Source organism: Podarcis cretensis, assembly GCF_951804945.1.
Source record: "Podarcis cretensis genome assembly, chromosome: 7".
NCBI classification, from domain to species: domain Eukaryota; kingdom Metazoa; phylum Chordata; class Lepidosauria; order Squamata; family Lacertidae; genus Podarcis; species Podarcis cretensis.
Genome location: NC_137176.1, coordinates 50,752,841 through 50,774,170, shown reverse-complemented (window position 1 = coordinate 50,774,170; position 21,330 = coordinate 50,752,841). Strand labels below are relative to the sequence as shown.

Genomic DNA, 21,330 nt, shown 5'->3' with positions numbered 1-21,330 from the left:
AGTGCTGCATATTTCGAAAATGATTATCAAACTATATAGATCTGATCTTCATTTGTACGTGCTGACAATAGTACTGCTTTGATAACTACAGAAAAGATTACTGCAAGTTTTCAAAGGTAAAACCAAACATTGTTATTTATAAAACTTTGGAGTATGTTAAAATGGTGACATCTAGTGGTAGTATCAAATATTAGCAATGCTTCCAATCCTAGCTGCCCAGTTTCTGTGATGTTTCAGTCTGTTCTTCCCTCTCCTTCTAATTAGAAAAGGTAGATCGATCAGATCGACATCTTAAGCATTCTTCAAGTGTACCCCTCTTTAAGTCTTCCAAATGGGGTTAATTAAACACATGATAGGTAGGCAATGGGAATGAGCGAGTTAATTCCTGTCTAGTGTGAGGAGCCTATCTTCAGTGGGGAAACTTTTCTATCTGTGGGGGCTCCACACACATTTTTTTGTTGGTTATAGTCATGCTTAGGCATTCGCCTGCACACATAGGGTGTTAAAATAGAAATGAGAGCAAAGGCACTCATGCAAATCCTATCCCCAACATCCTTGGGCACACAAAGCGCTTGTCAGACCTTTGTGTATTTACCACTAAGATCTGAAAAGGGTTTTAAAGTGTGTTCTGTTGAATCTCCCAGAAATTGAAACCCTGATAGCGCATGGGAAGAGTAAAAAAAAAGTATGACAAGTGGGGTGCCGTAGGGTTCAGTCCTGCACCCATTGTTGTTCAGCTGCTTTATAAAAGAAATAATTGAAGGGATGTTCATCAAATTTCCAGATGACAGCAAACTGGAAGGGGTAGCTAATGCCTCAGAAGACAGAAACAGGATTCAAGGTGACATTAACAGACTGGAGAACTGAGTCAAAAGTAACCAAATGAATTTAATTATGGACAAAAACAAGGTTCTGCATTTAGGCTGGAAGAACCAGCAGCAAAAATATAAGATGGGGGGGGGGGGGACACCTGGCTTGCCAGTAGTATATGTGAAAACCTTCTGGTTTTCCTTTGCATCCTCCCCAGTCAGTGAGCTTTGCATACTCATGCATACTGAGTATGCTTAGTCCTCACTGTGACGTTTGGGTCCCCACCCCTTCTAAGGTTTTCTTTTCCCTATTCTTTTTTTTTCAAAGTAGTTTTTAGTGCCTCTGCAAAATCTTGTGCCGGGTTCGCATCTGGTTCGCCAATGTGAGAACGGGATGCTGGACTCAGAAGTGCTGTCCCTTCGTCCCGGGTTCCGCATTGGCTCAGGGAGCGGGCCGGCGCGCGCTTCCTTCCTCGCGCCTGCCCGCCTTTCCAACCCACGCGAGCGTGAGCGGCGCGCGCTCCCCACCCCCATCATCCCCCGCCGCCACCCGCGCGACACGGAGTTCTGCAGTTCCCCTTCGTCACGCCGTGGAGCCCCCCCCCCCGCGCGCCAGCCCGGGCACCCCGCACTTTCCCTCCACCGCCGCAGTCCGAGAGAGACCTGCTGGTGGGAGGAGGCAGGTCTCGGGAAAAGAGCGAGAGCAGCAAGCCGAGCGGAGAGAAAGCGGCTAGGGATGCCCGGACGGCAACCGCTCCCAGCCTGCGGCAGGATGGCGAGGCGGGCAGCGTCGGCCAAGGAACCAGCAGCGGGGGCTTCCGGTGGGCTGAGAGGACCCGGAGCCAAACGGCAGCAGCTTCCCCTCAGGAGGCGTTGCTGAAACACCTCTCCTTCCCGCCTCACAGGGGGAGCGCCAAGTTCGGGCTGCAGGGAGGTGGGGGCGGCCTAGAGGGACCACAGCGACACCCCCTCCCACACTTTTCTCAGCGTCTTTCACCTGCGTCATGAAGCATCGCCCTCCTCCCTTCACGGCTGCGGGCGCTCGCCCTTTTCCTTGACGCCTCCCTTTGGGGTGGCGCGCGCTGCCCCCTTCCCGCCTTCCGCTCCGTTCTGTGCCCCCCCCCCGCCGCGCCGGACCTTCTCTCCCTCCCTAGCTTGGCCCATCCTGTGTGGGATAACCTCGCCCTCTTGACCATGCCTGGGAGTCCGTCCCCGCTGGTGGGGCTTCCTGCTCTCCCGAGGCCTCGCTCTTGGCTTCGTGGTCTGTCTTAGCAGCTGGTTTGGCTTGGCATCCAGTCCGTGGGCAGCCTGCTTTTTATTTATCTTTATTTTGGTGGGGGTGGGGTTTGCACCTTCAAGCCTGGGAAGCGCAGCCGCCACTTGCAGCCGGGGGGAGGGAGGGGGTGGCCTGCCTCTCTGCCCCGGAATAGGAGGATGTCTCTCTTCACCAAGGCGCTGCGAGTCTCCAACCGCTCGATTTTTGCCTTCCTCTTCTTCTTTTCCTTCTCCTCCTCTTGCCTGTATTTCATTTATGTGGCTCCCGGAATAGGTAAGAAGGGATCCCCGACTTGCGTTTTTTCAAGGTCGGTGGGTGGGATTAAAGGGCATGTCGTTCCAAAACGGCTCCAAGGATTCACCGGGGACTTGGTTCATTCATACATGTGCACATGCGTGTTTTTTCTTTCCTCCTCACATGCGATTCTCCATTGAAAAACATTATGTCTGAGATTGTACTAGGAGCTGATGATCAAAAAGTCTATGTTGTTTGATCTTGTGGTGGCTGATCTCACACTTGCAAGTCATTATTACCTGATGCTGCAGGTGTTGAGTGAGAAATGCACAAGTGTGAACTCATAAATTGACATGCTACACTGATGCAGTTTCATTGTGTTGGGTGAATGGCAAAGCATACGGTGGTCAAACATTCCTGTGTGTACACAGTCAATAAATGCATTTTGGAAGTACATATGTTTTCAAAGGGATGGATTGTTCTTGTCCTTGTGTTGTGAGAGATGCATGCTTGTCTATTATAACATGCTATTACAGGAGTAGGGCTTCTAACAAAAGAAAATACCAGTTTTACCTGCATTCCGTTTGGTAATTCTAGTTGGTGATGAAATCAGATCCACTCTTCTGCTCATTATGACACTTGAATATATAAGACTTGTGAGATATGGGAGCGTGTTGGACAGCGCTTGTGACATAGTTTCTAATGAGAACAGCCCATGCAAATATGCTGAGAGAGCTTTGGACAATTTTACATTTTATTTCTATAAAGCCTGAGTTCTCAGCCTTTCCATACAAATACTCTGTAGCAGTCATTTAAAAACAATTCCTCCTGCGAAAAATATTGTGGCCACATCATCTACATTAATCCACTTGTAGATGATTTGAAAACTTCCCTTGGTCCAAATTACAACAGCAAGATTACTGGGTGGGGTTCCATTTAGATCTCTCATAACTCCTGTTTTAAAACAGCTGCACTGGTTGCCATTTCACTTCTGGACTCATTTCAAGGTACAGTCGTACCTTGGTTGCCGAATGCCTTGGAACTCGTATGTTTCGGCTCTTGAACAAAGTGAGTGTTCCGGTTTTGGGAAGCTGAACATTTGGCGTGGCTTCTGCAGCTTCTGATTGGCTGCAGGATGCTCATGCAGCCAATCGGAATCCGCACCTTGGTTTTTGAACGGTTCCGGGAGTCAAACAGACTCCTGGAATGCATTCTGCTCGAGAACCAAGGTACGACTGTACTCTCATTAGTTCCTAAATTCCTAAATCAGGGGTGGCGCATCCCAATTCACTACTTGAGGTGAAATGGGAAGTTCCAATTTGCCTTGCTGCTGCTGCTGCTCCTGGCACCACCTACTTGGCTCCTGCTGTCCTATCTGCTCTGCTGCCACCACATGCCCTGCCTCATCTGACATGGGCAGAGAAATGGCACAATTTTGGGAAAGATCTTGCCCAAAATGGCTTCAATTTTGCCCCAATTCAGCACCGATGGTGGAAGTGGCAGGGCAGAGAGTGCAGCCTGGGAGGCTTCTGCTGCCTGAAGCAGTTGCTTCACCTGCCCCATCTGGGCAAGCTCTGCCCTAAACGACTTGGGCACTAAATACCTGAACGACCACCTCCTTCCCTACAGACCCCCTTCAGGTGTTAAGATCAACAGAGGGGCCATATTGGTTCCGGATGTAGTCCCCCAAGAGAGGACATTCTCTGTAGCAGCGCCTAAGTTGTGGAACTGTCCACAGAGGTGCATCCAGCATCTTCATTGTACAGCTTTTGGTGAGTGCTGAAAGCATACCTGTTTAACCTGGCTTTTGACATATTAGATGAGGGTCTTTTTAAAGAGGTGGTGCGCCACTCTCTCCTTAAAGGCAATTGCTTCCTCTCCCTTCTCCAGTGAAGTATTCGTCACTCCCTGGATCCACCCTGTCAATCCCCTAGGGCAGTATTGGCCAAACTTGGGTCTCCAGCTGTTTTGGGACTACAATTCCCATCATTCCTGACCACTGGTCCTGTTAGCTAGGGATGATGGGTGTTGTTGTTCAGAAACAGCTGTAGACCCAAGTTTGGCCAACACTGCCCTAAGGCTAGCTCTAAGAAGCTAAGATGGGCCACCTTCTCACAGTAAAGGTAAAGGTAAAGGTACCCCTGCCCGTACGGGCCAGTCTTGACAGACTCTGGGGTTGTGCGCCCATCTCACTCAAGAGGCCAGGGGCCAGCGCTGTCCGGAGACACTTCCGGGTCACGTGGCCAGCATGACAAAGCTGCATCTGGCGAGCCAGCGCAGCACACGGAAACGCCGTTTACCTTCCCACCAGTAAGTGGTCCCTATTTATCTACTTGCACCCGGGGGTGCTTTCGAACTGCTAGGTTGGCAGGCGCTGGGACCGAGCAGCGGGAGCGCACCCCGCCGCGGGGATTCGAACCGCCGACCTTTCGATCGGCAAGCCCTAGGCGCTGAGGCTTTTACCCACAGCGCCACCCGCGTCCCTGCGCCACCCGCGTCCCTGCGCCACCCGCGTCCCTGCGCCCTTCTCACAGTACAGTAATCTAAACTGATCCAGTATAGATGGAACTGACAGTGCTCTAGTTGCCTCCACTGGACTGGCTCCAACTCTGACTCTAGTCACCAATCCTCCTGTGTACCTGAAATACTAAGGTGATCTACATGCCCCACAGTAATGGCAAGGGCATTCAGGAGTGATTGTTTTGGTGGTTCTACTTCTCAGCATTCTACAGTGAGAAAAGAGCCTTGAAAGGGGCACCAGCCATGTCAGTCAGAAAATCCCCCAGGGCACTCAGGAATCCATCTGGTTCCATTGGTCTCTGAGGGTGAACTAACCCTTGCGGAGTGGAGTTACTACATTTAGCTCAACCAGAGAATGATCCACCCATGACAACAGACTAACAGCAAGCCCACAACCTGCTCTGTGGCAAGACTAGGTTGAGAGTATGCCCACCCACATTTGTTGGACCACTGATGCAGTGAGACAGCCCCATGGTTGTCACAGAGGCCATGTGGTCCTTAGCTGGCCCATTTGTGGCAGCCTTAGCCTGAATATTAAGTTTCCCAACACCACCATGAAAGGGTTCTTCAGCACCACATGTCAGACAAGCTCTGTGAGTTTAGTTAGGAAGGTTGAAGAGCAGTGGGGTGGATGGCACACAAAAAAAATCCCCTCTCTGGCCCAACACCACAAATTAGACTACACACCTGCAGTAGAGGATAACAAACATCAGGAGAACATCCACTAGTTGACACTTAAAGGGGGGGGGGGGAGAGGACATAAACAACCTTCAAACAGAAGTGATTACTTCATATGCTTCTTGGTACAGTTAAGTAGGAAATCTGGAAATAGATTTGGATATGAACTTGTCTCAAAAAGGGAGAATATAAAATTGAGAAGATCCTATATGATTTAGGATGTATCAGTATTCATGATAGTGCATAGTGTTCAGTAGGAAAATGAATCTTTTCTGGTGTAAGTCCTAATATTTACTTGCACTGAACTTTCATATTGTGGAATGGCTACCTATTTTTACAATCAAGTTCACATTTCTTTATACAGCACCCTTTAATTACTAATTGAACAAACTTGATTTCACGTTGGTTTCAAAGGGAATATGTTTCCTTAGAGGATGTCTGCCTGTGGATTAAACTACAGTGCAGTGGTGCAATAACAAGTTTAATTGATTTAAGTAACAATAATCTAGTTGTGAAAGCCTCATGACTTTATGATACCTCCTTACCTTTTCTTTGGTTGTGATGTGTGATTTGGTTACCATATTGAAGTGTTTTACTGTGGTAACTAAGGAAGAAATTCATTGTAGTGCTATGGCAAAAGTTCTATCAGCACAAGCGTTTCAGTTTGCCAGATGGAATGATCCTCTGTCTGCTCCCACTGTGTGCTGTTCTGGGGGTGCTCCTGACCCCCTCAAACTAATTTGAGGTGTGTGTACAGGGGGCTCACAGGGGAAAGGGGGGAAAGCCCTGTCACACTAATGGAAGTCCTTGTGCAGGCTTCCATTCACGTGACTCGTGAGTTGAATCCAGACCTAAATTTGTTTACATTCAGGATAATAATTCTGTATTACAGGATATCTAAAATGACATGGACCAAACTTACACATGTCCAACTAGTTTATGTGATAGTTTGCATTCTTGATACTAGCATTGACATTTCAGCTAGCTGAAAACACAGTTTGAGTTCTTCTTACAATTTATGTTACAACAAAGGCTGCTTTGGGTAAATAATATTTTTATGTACAGTCGGGTCTGATTCATATCCAGCTTTTGCATGGTTGTCCTGTGGCATGCCAGTAGCCACATAAATCAAGCAACAATGTGTTTTTCCCACTTGGGAAGAGAAAATGGCATAAGAAGAAATCATGACAGCGGGTTGGCAAACTTATTATGCAGGTTTCCCATAAGCATCTGGTTGACCACTGTGAGAGCAGGATGCCAGACAAGATGGACCTATTGGCCTGACCCAGCAGGCTCTTTTAATATTCTCATGCTTCCTCATTATAATGTAACTGTTGCATCATGATACAGGGGCATGCAGAAGCACATCTGATGGTATGGCTTTCTTCTCTGCTTGCATATACCGTATTTTTCGCTCTATAAGATGCACTAGACCATAAGACGCACCTAGTTTTTGTAGGAGGAAAACAAGAAAAAAAATATTCTGAATCCCAGAAGCCAGAACAGCAAGAGGGATTGTTGTGCAGTGCTCCCTCTCACTGTTCTGGCTTCTGGGATAGCTGTGCAGCCTCTTCAGGGCAGCGGGATGAAGGCTCCCCGCTGCCCTGAAGAGGCTGTGCGCGGCTAAGCCAGAAGCTAGAACAGCGAGATGGAGCGCTGCACAGCGATCCCTCTCACTGTTCTGGCTTCTGAGATAGCTGCACAGCATGTATTCGCTCCATAAGACGCACACACATTTCCCCTTACTTTTTAGGAGGGAAAAAGTGCGTCTTATAGAGCAAAAAATACGGCATATTATTTGACAGAACGTGCCAGCATTGTCTTTTTTTTTTAAATTCTTTTTATTAATTTTCACATTAGATCACCAAAAAGAAAAACAAATCAACGGTTACAACAGTTGTAAAAAACCCCAACACACACAAAAAAGAAAACTAAATAAATATCAATACATAACGTATAAACAATGTTGATTTCCATTACGCTTCTTTGTCTTCTCATTTATATCTTTATATCTTTAAGTATTTTAATCATTCTTCTACACATCTATTGACTTCCATCCCTCCCGGTTTCAGGCTTCTTAGTATGAATAGTTTATTTCTCCTGCAGTTGATAGTTATAATGATTTGCACATCGTAAGATCTATATCAGTCCTGCTATAGTTTTTAGGTTCTTGTAATTCCCTTCAATATAAATCATAAATTTATTCCAGTCATTAATAAACTTTGTATTCTTTTGGTTTCTAATTTTTTGTGTCATTTTTGCAAGTTCTACAAATTCGAATAACTTTGTTTGCCAATCACTAATTGGTGGGATACTTTGGCTTTTCCAATTTTGGGCAATTAATAATCTAGCGGCAGCTGTAGCATACTGGAATAATGTCTTATCTTCTTTTTTAATTTCGTCCCCAATTATTCCCAGAAGAAAAGCCTCTGGTCTTTTGGGAAATGTATATTTAAATATTTTTTTTAACTCATGCCAGCATTGTCAATGCTGACTGCATCCATCACTTGTTAAAACAGAGAGATGCCAGATGTTAGGCTTATAAGTAATTCCTCCTTCTTCCTTCTTCCCTTTGCATAAAGTAAGTTCAAAAAATATATTACCATGTTCTCATATTTAATTGATTTTTTTCAGAGTTAGTGAAGAAAAAGACAGGTACTCTACACTGAATATTGAACTTTGTACATTTCACTTCCAACTGTTATTGAGGTCCCACAGCTTTCCCCCCCTTTTTTCAGTGCCTTAATTCATATTTGGCAATGACTATATATATTATTATATTATATTTGTCAATCATGTAATTGTGCAATAATGAGTAACATTTATAGTTTCAGTTTCAAATTGAAGCCAATTTTGAATGATTTTTCATCTCTCAACAGCAAATACGTATCTATTTATGGTTCAAGCACGAGGTATAATGCTGAAAGAAAATGTGAAAACAATAGGGCATATGATCAGGCTGTACACTAATAAAAATGCTACTTTAAATGGCACAGGTAAGAACGTTATGCTTTTCATTTTTTAATCTTGTAACATTTTCATAACCATCTGTTGAGTGAACCATAGATTACAATGGATTTGTTTATTGTAAAAATTTATAAAATGCCCTTGAAATAGATCCTAGGATAGCATACAATAAGATTGGAATAAGAATAGAATAAGAGCAGCAAGAATAGAACCCAACAAATGCAAAACATAAAAGAATACAAACTAAACAACAGCAGCTGAAAACAAACAAAGACAAACTAAAGACAAATGTAACCCTTTTAAAATGTCCAGACAATCAGAAAAACCTTAATCTGGCACCAAAAACATTGTAATGTCAAAACAAAATAAAAAAATTCCTTCCAGTAGCACCTTAAAGACCAGCTAAGTTAGTTCTTGGTATGAGCTTTCGTGTGCATGCACACATGCACACGAAAGCTCATACTAAGAACTAACTTAGTTGGTCTTTAAGGTGCTACTGGAAGGAATTTTTTTATTTTGTTTTGACTATGGCAGACCAACACGGCTACCTATCTGTAATTGTAATGTCAGAATCAGATGATTAATAGAAAGGAAATTGTTGATGGGAGCTAGACATTTTGATTCCAGCACACTAATTTGACTGCAGGTTTGTTTCTGGGCTGAATTCAAGGAACTGGTGTTAACCTGAAAGTGGTTTGGGGTCTGGGAAATCTAAGGACTGCCTTGTTCTGTATGTTTCTCCCAGCATTCACCAATCATCATCTGAGGCTCTGCTCCAGATCTCTTGAAGTTGTGAAGCACAGCTGATGGCAAACTGGGCTAGGGTGTTCCACTTTGTTAATCAGGCCATATCGCCATATGGTTTCAGGCAGTTGTTGAAACATGATTGTTCAAAAAGGACGTGGCTGATTATTTTTTTGTTCTGCCTGGCTGTTCTGAAATTATTATTGTGCTGTGGGCTTTTGGGGGTGGGGATTGTTTTTCACTTGGGGATTGTTTTATATCTTAGAATCTTAGAGCCATAGAATTGTAGCTTTGGGAGGAACCTCGAGGTTCATCCAACCCCCTACAATGCAGGAATCATAGCTAAAGAATACCTGACAAATTGCTTCTCAACCTCTGTTTAAAAAACCCCAATGAAGGAGAATCTATCACCTTCAGAGGTAACTTTTCCCACTGTTGAACAGCTCTTACCATTGGAATGTTCTTCCTAACATTTAGTTGGGATCTCCTTTCTTGTAATTTGAATCCATTGGTTTGGAACACCAGAAAATATGCTTGCTACATCTTCCATGGGACAGCCCTTCAGATATTTGAACATGGCTATCATATCACCTCTCAGGCTTCTATTTTCTAGGCTAACCGTACTCAACTCTCTCAACCATTTTTCATAAGCCTTAACCATTTTGGTTGCTATCCTTTGTACACATTCCAGCTTGTTGATATTCTTTTTAAACTGTGGTGCCCAGAACTGGACAAAGTATTCCAGGTGGAATACTGCTATAGTCAGTAATAATATTTTATTAATTCTAATTCTGTATTCTACAGTATTAGCTACCCCTCCCAGTTTGGTGTCGTTGATGTCAAAATGCCTTCATCCAAGTCATTTATAAATATATTGAACAACATCATGCTCAGGACATAACCCTTTATCACTCCATTGGCATTCTTGAAATACTGTTTTTCTATTGTATCTTTCTGAGTTCCTCAGAAAGTATATGAGAGAGATGTTTTAAAATTAAATAATATGCAGATGGCAATGCTACCTTATAAACATAGAAACAATTGTGTTTTTTCTTTCTCTTTTAAATTGAAATTGTATTTCTTTCTATGAAGATTACCCTGAAGGCAACAATTCAAGTGATAACCTTGCACAAACTGTGATGTACCTTCCAGAAAATTTCACTTATTCTCCTAGCCAACCTTGTCCGGAAAAGTTGCCCTACATGAGTAAGTTCACATTGACATATGATCTGTTTTGCTACAGATTGCTTTGAAATAGTCTCTTTCAATAAAGTGTATTGAAATTATTTCCTAGATGAGTATGGATATAATTTATATTAAAACTATTTCTTAGATGAATATGGTTATAATTTATATAACTAGAATCCTCAAAGTAGAAGAAAAACAGGTTAGATTTATTTATTTTTAATAAACAGAAAACTGTTTAGTAGAAAAATAAGTTTTGGAAGTTCATACCACAGTTCAGAGCTGGCTATGAGAATGCATTTTTTGAAAGCAGTGCATTCAGGTGCAGTGTTCTTTTCAGTTAGAGGATTTTGTCATCTTGCAGGAGAGAACTTTTACCCATTGCTGCATTTAACCGCAATTTATTTTATTTATTAATAAAAACATTTACCGTATTTTTCACTCTGTAAGACGCACCAGATGATAAGACGCACCTAGTTTTTGGAGGAGGAAAGCAAGAAAAAAAAATATTCTGAATCCCAGAAGCCAGAACAGCAAGAGGGATCTGGCTTCTGGGATAGTCTCTTGCTGTTCTGGCTTCTGGGATAGCCGCCGAAGCCTCTCCCAGGCAGCTGTTCCTTCCCCCACCTCCCACAAAAACCAGGCAAGAGCTGTGCGCTCTTTAAAGGGAGTGCGGCTCTTGTGGGCTTTTCTACAAGGTGGGAGAAGCCCTGTCAGCATGCCTGTCAGCATTCGCTCCATAAGACGCACACACATTTCCCATTACTTTTTAGGAGGGAAAAAGGGCGTCTTATAGAGCGAAAAATACAGTATAAACCACTATTCATGAAAAATATCAGAGTGGTTTACAAAAGTTATACGTAAGGAAGGCCATACAGTGAAAACCATATGATTTATTTATTTTTAATCAGAAATCAGCTAATTATTATGGAAATTGCCTGATGAAATAGAAATGTTTTCAGCCCACTTTTCAAGACTGAAACATTCTGAAATAGAATGATCCTGTGGAATCTCTATTGGAAGAGTGTTCCACAAGACTGGGCCAATGACACTAATAGCTTGAACTCAAATGGGGACTGCAAAGGAAGATCCCTGCTTAAGGGGGTTGCAGTTGGTGCCAATAAGCTTTTGGAAGCTCTGAGGTGGATCCAATTCTAGCAGGGCTTGCATTTGGTGCCAAACATTAGAAATGTCAAAGAAAAATAAGGAGTGCTCTTAAAGGCTCCCAATTGTTCCATTTGTAGCTGCATTTTTACCTGCCCCGCACTTAATTTGGCCAGTATTTCAGAGGTTCCCCATGCCTGACCTATGGAGTTTATATATTTTAGTTTTATCACAGTAGTGTTTTATTTTAAGTGATAATTATGAATAACTTCAGGTTTGTTTTTTAAATTCACATTAATACTTCATTCTTGTCACAACCCAGGAGGCTTTATTGATGTCAATATGAGTGAAATTGGTTTGGATGAAATTCAGAAGATATTTTCAAAAGATTTAGACATTGAACCAGGTGGTCATTGGAGGCCCAAGGACTGTAAACCACGGTGGAAGGTGAGGTGAAGGTGAAGATGATATTTTCTTAACGTCTAAAAATACTTCTTAAATGTTTCAGTCTATGTGCAGCATGATCTAATAAAGCTAGGTGATTTTTTCAAAGCCTTGGCATGGTTTTTCTTTTGCAATACTGGAACACATCTTCAAAATGATATAAAATATATATGTTATGTATATGTGTAATTTGTGTTTTTCAGACCAGAAGCTGACATTGAAATGTAGTTTAAAAGTAATACTGTATGTATGATAGATGCAGGGTAACAAATACACACATACTCATACACACATACTCATTGTATTTGAAGGTTGCAATACTCATTCCTTTTCGGAATCGCCATGAACATCTTCCAATATTTTTCCGACACCTGATACCAGTGCTACAAAACCAAAGGCTGGAATTTGCTTTTTATGTTGTTGAACAGGTGAGCGGCTTTATATTTGTTTTAGAATGAATTCAAATATATTATTGTAAATAATGCATTGTATCTATGTTAATCATGGTTTCTAAGGTGGAATCTACACACATATAAAAAACGCTATGAAAATGCTTTTTTAAAATAAATGTTTTAAAATAAATGTCACCATCTAGTGTCAGATTTGTATATTGCACTTTACAACACATTTAAAACGTTTTATTTGCAGCTGTGTAGCTGAGTCCCAGGTGGCGCTGTGGTCTAAACCACTGAGCCTAGGGCTTGCCGATCGGAAGGTCGGTGGTTCAAATCTCCGCGATGGGATGAGCTCCCATTGCTCGGTCCCAGCTCCTGCCAAACTAGCAGTTTGAAAGCACGTCAAAGTGCAAGTAGATAAATAGGTACCACTCCAGTGGGAAGGTAAACGGTGTTTCAGTGCGCTGCTCTGGTTTCGCCAGAAGTGGCTTAGTCATGCTGGCCACATGACCCAGAAAAACTATCTGTGAACAAACGCCAGCTCCCTCGGCCAGTAAAGCGAGATGAGCGCCGCAACCCCAGAGTCGTTCAAGACTGGACTTAACTGTCAGGGGTCCTTTACCTTTACCTTTTAGCTGAATCCCAAGAAATATTACTCTTGCAAGGTTTGGGCAAAATTCCTTAAAATGTTTCCTTTAATCAGGTGAATTAAAAACTAATTATTTTGCTTCAAAAGATTGCATCTTAGTTTATATAATTTTAACTGTGGCATTGCATATCTGGTTTTGTGGGTTGTTCCAAATCAGCTGTGATCACTGTCAGTAGAGCATGAGTCTCAGGGTCATGGGTTCGAGATTGGCATTGGGCAAAAGATTCCTACATTGCAGTGGGGTTGGACTAGATGACTCTCGTGGTCCCTTTCAACTCTACAATTTTATGATTATATCATACTATGACTTTAACAATGTTTCTGCTACTCTGCGGTTAGAAGGAATGTAGCCAGGGGTGCCAACTTTATTAAAATATTTGGGCGGGGGGCCCAGGTAAGCCCCGCCCTGCCCAATCAATCACATGACATGTCATACACACCATTCAAATTGCAATGCCCATCAACTTTGGGGGGCTTGGCCTTCTCAAATATTTTATGGGAGGGGGGACGTTTGCTATGAAGTAGCAAACATTATATATTAAGAAAACTTTTTATGTTAAAGTTTTGTATATATCTAGCTTATGTCAATAGTCAATCCTTTTATGTCAGTTCTTATTTAACACATTTACAGCACTATCCTAACCATATTGCCTAGAAGTGCCAAAGAATTCAAAGGGGCTTACTCCTGGGTGAGGATTACAGTCTTAACGTCTTGTTTTTTCCTCTTATTAAGACTGGAACACAGCCATTTAACCGAGCAATGCTCTTCAACATTGGTTTTAAAGAAGCCATGAAGGATGGTGACTGGGACTGTGTAATTTTTCATGATGTGGATCACTTACCTGAAAACGATCGAAATTATTATGGATGTGGTGAGATGCCACGACATTTTGCCGCAAAGCTGGACAAATATATGTACATGTAAGTAATGAATTCAATTAATTTGTGATTGTAGAAAATTCATTCTGAATCTCTATAGTTATAACCAATGTTTACAATTAGACAAAGCTTTGCCATTAGGAAATGGCACAACATTGGAAAATAAATATTTAAGTCAGTCATTCCTCCTGCTGTCCCACAAGTATGGGTTAAATTTAGTACTACTAGACATTCCTTGAAACAGTATCAAACAGAAAAGTTAGTATTTGTGTATAACAAAAGTTAAGCAGTTCATGCAGACGATCTATGGATTAAAAGGCTCATGCATTCCATATAACTTCCATATATGACTATGGGTTTTTAAGCTTTGGCATAGAATTTGGTAATTATAAATATGGATATGGCAGTGAAAAAGTTTTGGACTGTAACTACTTTGAGGTACATCTCATATCTCAAAAGTTCAGCATTAACTTGCAAATGTGAAGGTTTTAAAACACGTTTAATTGACAACCTAGCCCTTCTACTGAGGCAGTTTCCTTTCTATGAAATTGGGCTTTCTAAGATGTTTCCTTGTTAACCTTATTGACATGTATTGCATTGGCATAGCTATATAGTTACTTTGTGCAAATAGGCTGAAAGTCACTCCCTATCATTCTTTGACAAACAACCCTCCCATAATAAAACTTGCTTAATAGATGAAATCACAAAAAACTATCTCTTCTCAGTGATGTATGCACTTCTGACTAAATTTCTCCCTTACCTAAAAACCTGTTCCCGTAGCTTAATCTTGCAATGGCCACGGCAGATTTAGTTTCTATCTTCTAAAGCTCCTGGTCTTTGTGATTCAGCTGCCCATTTACTCCATGGCTGTCTTTTATTCCTATGGCTCTCAGCCTACATTTTCCCTCACACCTTGCATATGCTTATTGCTCAGCTGCTTGCTTTTATTTTCTTGCACTTTACAGATAGTCACTGCTTTTCTCTAGAAAAAATACAGCATCAAAAGATTATGGCTGGGTTCTATAGGTGCACACCCAATATGATTTTTGCTTCCTCCCCTATGCTTTGTAAAGTAGATTCTCATGCCATATCACAACCTGCTTTTGAAAGTCTCTTTATTTTTGTTTTAAATATATTATTATGTGAATAGGGGCTGCTCCTAAAACATCATTTGGTTTCATGGAGCTAGTTGTGCCATTCTATGAATCCCAGCCCATAATTTCAAAGCTTTATTTTACACTTGTATGCCTAAATCCAACCTCCTGACTATGTGGTTAGTGTTTTCCTTGTGTGATTTTTATGAGATGGTGTCTTTGTACACAGCTGTAAGATGACCTTATAGAAATACACTTGGCTTCTGCGTTTATTGAATTGATTTAACAAAATTGTGAAGGCTTTGATTTTAAAAGGTGTATTCATTTCTTCAAAAAGGTTAATTGTTTGTCAAATGTGGAAAGTTGTAGGAAGAAATAATTATTTTTACCTAAATGCACTAAAGAAAATGAAATTTGCCTGCTGTCATTTTCAGTCTTCCATACAATGAGTTCTTTGGTGGTGTAAGTGGACTAACAATAGAACAATTCAAAAAAATCAATGGATTTCCAAATGCTTTCTGGGGATGGGGTGGAGAAGATGATGATCTCTGGAACAGGTGAGTGTTTATAGAATGTATAGGTTGATCGCCTAGATGGAAGTGACTTTCAAGTTATCTTCTGGCATTGAGATAGAAGATTTATTCAGATGTGTAGGTGCCTATTAGACACTTGTAAATTAGTATCTAACAGTCATTTAACATCATGCTAATTCCTGTCACTTTAATGGCACATCAAAGCATTTTCTATTAAGTTATTTGTTATTAAAATTTATATGAAGCCCTTCATTATAAAGCAATCTGAGGATGGGGCACAACACACAACATTCTACATACAAGGCATCCTATTAGGCAGTCCAGATGGTAGTCTCTTTTAAAGAACTTCAAAGAAACATAACTAGGATAAGGATAAGTTTTAAAAGTGAAGTAAACTCAGTATATGTTTGGGAGAATTTTCTTTAGTTAAGTAGGATTTTCTTTAGTTAAGAAGTAGGCTATAAACAAAAGAAATGTCTCCTCTGCTCATGTTTTGAAAAGTATGACTGGATCTGCCTGATGGAACTGATGCCAGCATGTTGGAAAACTCTTCCATTCTTCTGCGTGTTCCTGCTGTCTCACTATTGTTTTTCCAGTTTGCAGTTGCAGTTAATTGGAAGATGTGTGTTTTTAAAGACTCTTGCCAATGTTTCTGTTATGACATTTCCTCTTTAGTAGGTTGTGTAAAAAAAATTTATGTGAATTTCAGTATAATCTGAGAGCGAACAAGTAAATCAAAGTTTATTACCCTTCCCTAACAGCTTAAAAATAAATAAAAATAAAGACATACATGTTCTGTATAGGTCAGAGACAAACAGACATGTTGCAGGATGAATCTTGCACATTCAGATGTTTTGCATAGCTGACCAGATAAGCTATGTTCAGTTTAAAAATGTCTGACTGTGGTGAATATCTCAAAGATACCTTGCATCCACAAGATTTACTCCAATTTGTGCAAATTGTTTGTAGGATTGCAACCACAGTCAAAATGGCTTTACAAATCTTAAGTTTTTCTTACACATGTTAACCTTTTCAATTGTAGGGTTCACTATGTAGGATACAACGTATCAAGACCAGAAGGAGAGCTAGGGAAGTATAAGTCTATTCCTCATCATCACCGAGGAGAAGTTCAATTCTTAGGACGGTAAGAAAAATGGCTTAGTGTCAAAATGCTCACAGGAGATTTTGTTTTCGGCATATTATGCTGTTAGTTGCAAAACATAACAGTTGCAACTATTCAGTGTGGTGTAGTGGTTAAGAGCGGTAGACTCGTAATCTGGATAACTGGGTTCGCGTCTCTGCTCCTCCACATGCAGCTGCTGGGTGACCTTGGGCTAGTCACACTTCTCTGAAGTCTCTCAGCCCCACTTACCTCACCTCACAGAGGGGGAGGAAGGGAAAGGAGATTGTTGGCCGCTTTGAGACTCCTTTGGGTAGTGATAAAGCGGGATACAAATCCAAACTCCTCTTCTTCTTCATGTATATAGTTTCTTCACATGCAAAACATGTCTCAAGTTTATCGTTGTTATTCCCGGTGTGATGAAGATACGATTTAAAACCCTGAATGATCACAGTTCTAATTCCTGTGGTGATCTTCCATGAGAAGAAGAGGACTTCCTCCTCTTCACATGAGTGGAACTCAAACTCACGGAGGGCTGTCAGCACAATAAAGATGGCATGACAGGACCTCCCGTGCTCTTGGGTGTGTGGACAAATATCCAAGTAGAGTTTACATCTTGAGTAACACCATGGTTGGTCTAGGATTTGAATTGGTTGGTTCTGATGTCAAAATAAGCACTAAATAGCATTAGCTAATTTTGTGTTCGCATATTCCCAGCCATAGGCCAATAGCCTATATCTGGAAGTAAGCCCCATTGAATTCAAGAGGACTTACTTCCTCATAGAGATGTATATGGTTGCACTGTTAAAGTTGTTGCGCTGGGTAAGTAATAGTATGCCATATAACCTGTAAGGTACTGTTCATATATTGTCAAAGCTTTTTTTATTTTGAATATGTTTACATTTGATAAACAATTATCTGCTTGTTTAAAGGCTGAAAATCACTTTCAGATTGCAGCCAATTACAGTAAACATGACTTTCCATAGCTTTTAGCAATGCTCCTTACTTTTGCTCTCCACAGGTATAAACTATTAAGATATTCCCGAGAGCGTCAGTACATTGATGGGTTGAATAATCTGCTATATACACCTACTGTTTTAGTCAGCAAATTGTATACAAATGTAACAGTAAACCTTATGCCAGAACTAGCTCCTGTCCAAGATTATTAATGGAACAGCAGAATAAATGGATCAAACATTTGAAAATATTGATTTAAAACTGCAAGTTAAAGACATCACATCAGTTATTTCTGAAGACTTAACAAAAGAAGTCAAATGATTGTATGTATGACTATGTGCCAGTTTGTGAAAAGAAACCCGCCTAATGGCTGCTACTTAAAATGTTTACGTCATGAAACCAACACTATTCAAGCCTTGTTTGGGCACGTTTTTCACAACAGAAACCACTCGTCTCAACTGTAATAAACAGTCGTGTTGCTTGTTTAGAAGTCAAGAAAAATCATTTTCATCCAGGAAATATGCTTTCAAGAAATCACAGTTAAAATGAAGTTTTTAATATTTTTCATGTTATGTAAATATCTTTTAAATTAACAAGCTTTTGAACATGGCAGCATTCAAGAGTTCTGTATGTGCTTGAGAATACTTGTGTTCAGTCTCTTGGATTTTGTTTATTGGCATGAGATAACATGTAAGCAGTTAATTCTAGACAAAGACTTCGATTGGTTTACAATGAAGGACCAATTTGCTGCTTATGGTTGTAAACTATTTTGAGCTCCTATATGCCTACATACGTGATTTTACCACTAATTTTTCTGTGAATAATCCTTAATTTTTTTATTCTATTTATTACTTAGGCAATGCCATGATTCCCTGATTATGCTTGAAATAATATTGTTTATGCATATTGCATGTACATTTTGGGAATCCATCAAGGATGTTATTGTGTGCCAATAGTGTTGGTATCAGATTTATGCCTAGTCAGTCTATTTATTAAGATATTGCTGCTTGTAGATTTCTTTTTAAAATAACTCCTTCCCACCTAAATGGAAAGTGCAGATATATGTGCTCATTAGAAGAGATTAATGAGTGATAATAGGAGGGGAATGATGGCAGAAAGTCTTAATATGAACAGAATGAAATTTTCAGAACATATGCCATTGGTTCAAATTTATTTACATTAAAGTCGCTGGAGCTGGGGTTACCCCAAGGAGGAATGTTTTGAAGATTTCTCACGTAATAATTGGCATTAGTGTCAAAAGCTTCTCTTTTTAAAGTTGTGTGCATTTTCTGCAACAACCTAAGACTCTTTCCTTCATGACCTCTAGAAAGAATGAGCATTCTCTGTGTTCTCTAATTTCACCAGTTTTTGTGGAATGGGTGAAGATCACCATGTTATAAGTGCTATTATTTAGTATATTCTTATATTAGTGCAGTTAATACCACGTGAAATTACTTCTTTAGAGCCTCAGCATAATTTTTTTATTATATGCTGTGCATAGTTAAACTGTGGCACTTGCTCTCTCAGGAGGCAATGATGTCCACCAACTTAGATGGCTTTAAAAGAAGATTAAACCAATGTATGGAGGAGAGGGCTGTCAATGGCGGCTATGCTCAATATCCACAGTTGGTGGCAGCAGTGCTTCTGATTGCCAGCTGCTGGAAACTACAAGAGGGGAGAGTGCTTTTGTGCTTGAATCCCACTTGCCGGTTTCTGAAAAACATCTGGTTGGCCTCCCTGAGAGCAGGAAACTGAACTAGATGGGCCATTGGCCTGATCCAGCAGGCTTGTCTTATGTTATGTCCTTATGTTATGTTATGACGTTGCAAGAGACACCTAAATAGTATGCAAAATTCAACTGGGCATTTTACACAGTTAAATATGAAGAGTTCTTGCTGAAAAACCAACGATGTCAGGAAGACATGATGTAAACCGGGCATTTAAAAGAGTATTTAAATTTTATCTAGATCTCTACATTGGGTGTTCTTCTTCCCCTCACCCCCAATTCATTAGTGGACTTTTACAAAGTTAAACATGCCACACGTTTACCAGATTTAATATGGCCACATTATTTGAATGCAAATGATTAACTTTAAAATGTCAGCTTGTTGCATAACTTTTATATAGGTATATATTTATATATATATTATGCCTTCATTTTTAATCTATGAAAAAAAAATAATAATCCAAGATACATTGTACATTATTTCCTGGTTGAACACACCATTCTAGAGCAGATCTTAATATGCCATGTGCCTTTAAAGTAGCATAAGACTGGAGCTGGGAGCCATTCATATTCTTTATCCATGGCCTCTTGTAAAACCCTTAAAAAGTTGAATTTGGTCTCTGGTTTTCAGTAGTTGACAATTAAGAATTTCCAATAGTTGACAATTAAAAATGCCTATATTTGGAAATATGATTTTTAAGATTAAAAAGAGAAATTATAATTAAACAAAGTAATGATAATTGTGTCACTTTGAAGTCTGCTGAGAATACTAACTTTACCCCACCCCTCTTGGTCCTTTAATATTTTGGGCCAAAATTAGAGGTAATTGATATATGGATAATAAAACATGCTTTTCCCCTTGGATGTCTGGGTCTGTTTCAGAATCTTGTTAAAGAGTTGAGCTTGTATTTTTTCATGTAAACTATGTGAATTGTTAAAAAAAATGTACTTGCAGCATATCAGAGGAAAGTGTACTTAACATTATTTTACTGTTCCAGCTGTGAGATGCTCATTTAATGCACTGAAAACTAATGTTGGAAATTGTAAAGAATCATGCTAAGACATTTTATTTTGCACATTAAAATGTTTGTACTTTTAAAATACATTGTCTCTTGAAATGTAGTGTGCTAAAAACTGATGTACTGTTACTTTTAGTAATATTGCGTTCATTTTGTTTGAAATACTTTTGATATAGCTTACAAAGTGTATTCCTTCAATTTCTTCTCTTTTAAAGCACAGGTTTTAGGAGAGCTCTGCATCATTATATTGTACAAAGTTTAAATGAAAAGAGGTTTTAATCTTTTGCTATTATTATTTTTCCTTAGAGTGGAATCCGACTAAGTCATATTCAGAGTAGATCCACTGAAACATGTGTTCTTATGTGAGTCATTTTTACCTTAAGTCTCTTGATTTCTAACTCAGTGCAAGCAACAGCACTTAGTCCTGGTTTTAGAAACATGCCCTTAATTATCCAATATACAATTCAGCTCATTGCTCATGCAATTTCTCTGTGCATGCACACCTAGCTATCTTCAGGTTCCTGAAGGTGCTTTTCAGGTTAGCTTTTCCTAAACTACTGGTAGTTTGATCACTGATTTTACATGGGAATACAGTGGTACCTTGGTTTTAGGACAGCTTAGTTTATGAACAACTTGGAAATAGAACACTGCAAACTCGGAAGAAGGTGTTTCGGTTTGTGAACTTTGCCTTGGAAGTGGAACCTGTTGAGTGTGTTCCGTTTGTAAATTGAGTCCCTTCTGCTAGTCAGAGGCTTCCTGTTGAGTCTGTCAGCTGTTGAGTCCCGAGCACCCACGCAACACAGAGGTGATATTTGGAGCTTATGTTTTTGCTATTTTTTGTGTTTTTGTTTGTGTGGTTTTTTTGACTATGATTTGTCCTTCGTGCACATAAGAAAAAATAATTTTAATTTTTATCATCTACAATACTGTCTTATTTATTTTATAGTACAGTACATTGATTATTGCTTTCATTTTATGGATCAGCGGTCTCGTTAGA

General features: G+C 40.3%; 1 protein-coding gene and 1 long non-coding RNA gene across 3 annotated transcripts; both read left to right on the top strand.

The window, feature by feature from the left end:
- Window positions 1-1,323: 1,323 nt before the first annotated feature.
- Window positions 1,324-20,417, top strand: B4GALT6 (beta-1,4-galactosyltransferase 6). 2 transcript variants are annotated; one of them, XM_079982750.1, is made up of 9 exons: window positions 1,325-2,358; window positions 8,397-8,513; window positions 10,321-10,434; window positions 11,840-11,964; window positions 12,273-12,389; window positions 13,739-13,926; window positions 15,413-15,535; window positions 16,554-16,655; window positions 17,653-20,417. In XM_079982750.1, exons 1-9 carry the CDS (start codon window positions 2,244-2,246, stop codon window positions 17,798-17,800), a joined length of 1,149 nt encoding a protein of 382 aa, XP_079838876.1. In that variant the 5' UTR covers window positions 1,325-2,243; the 3' UTR covers window positions 17,801-20,417. The 2 variants fall into 2 exon arrangements, with proteins under 2 accessions (XP_079838877.1, XP_079838876.1); XM_079982751.1 differs by lacking the exon at window positions 15,413-15,535 and having other exon boundaries at window positions 1,324-2,358.
- On the top strand, window positions 3,413-5,579 carry LOC307219510. Its single transcript, XR_013840456.1, has 3 exons — window positions 3,413-4,240; window positions 4,283-4,442; window positions 4,859-5,579. It is a non-coding gene; the product is annotated as an uncharacterized lncRNA (long non-coding RNA).
- Window positions 20,418-21,330: the final 913 nt, after the last annotated feature.

Excerpts from the sequence above, each read along its gene's own strand:
- B4GALT6 (XM_079982750.1), top strand. The coding sequence starts at position 2,244 with ATGTCTCTCTTCACCAAGGCGCTGCGAGTCTCCAACCGCTCGATTTTT. Across the intron at positions 11,965-12,272 it reads ACTGTAAACCACGGTGGAAG|GTTGCAATACTCATTCCTTT; the intron begins GTGAGGTGAAGG and ends TTGTATTTGAAG. Across the intron at positions 15,536-16,553 it reads GATGATGATCTCTGGAACAG|GGTTCACTATGTAGGATACA; the intron begins GTGAGTGTTTAT and ends TTTCAATTGTAG.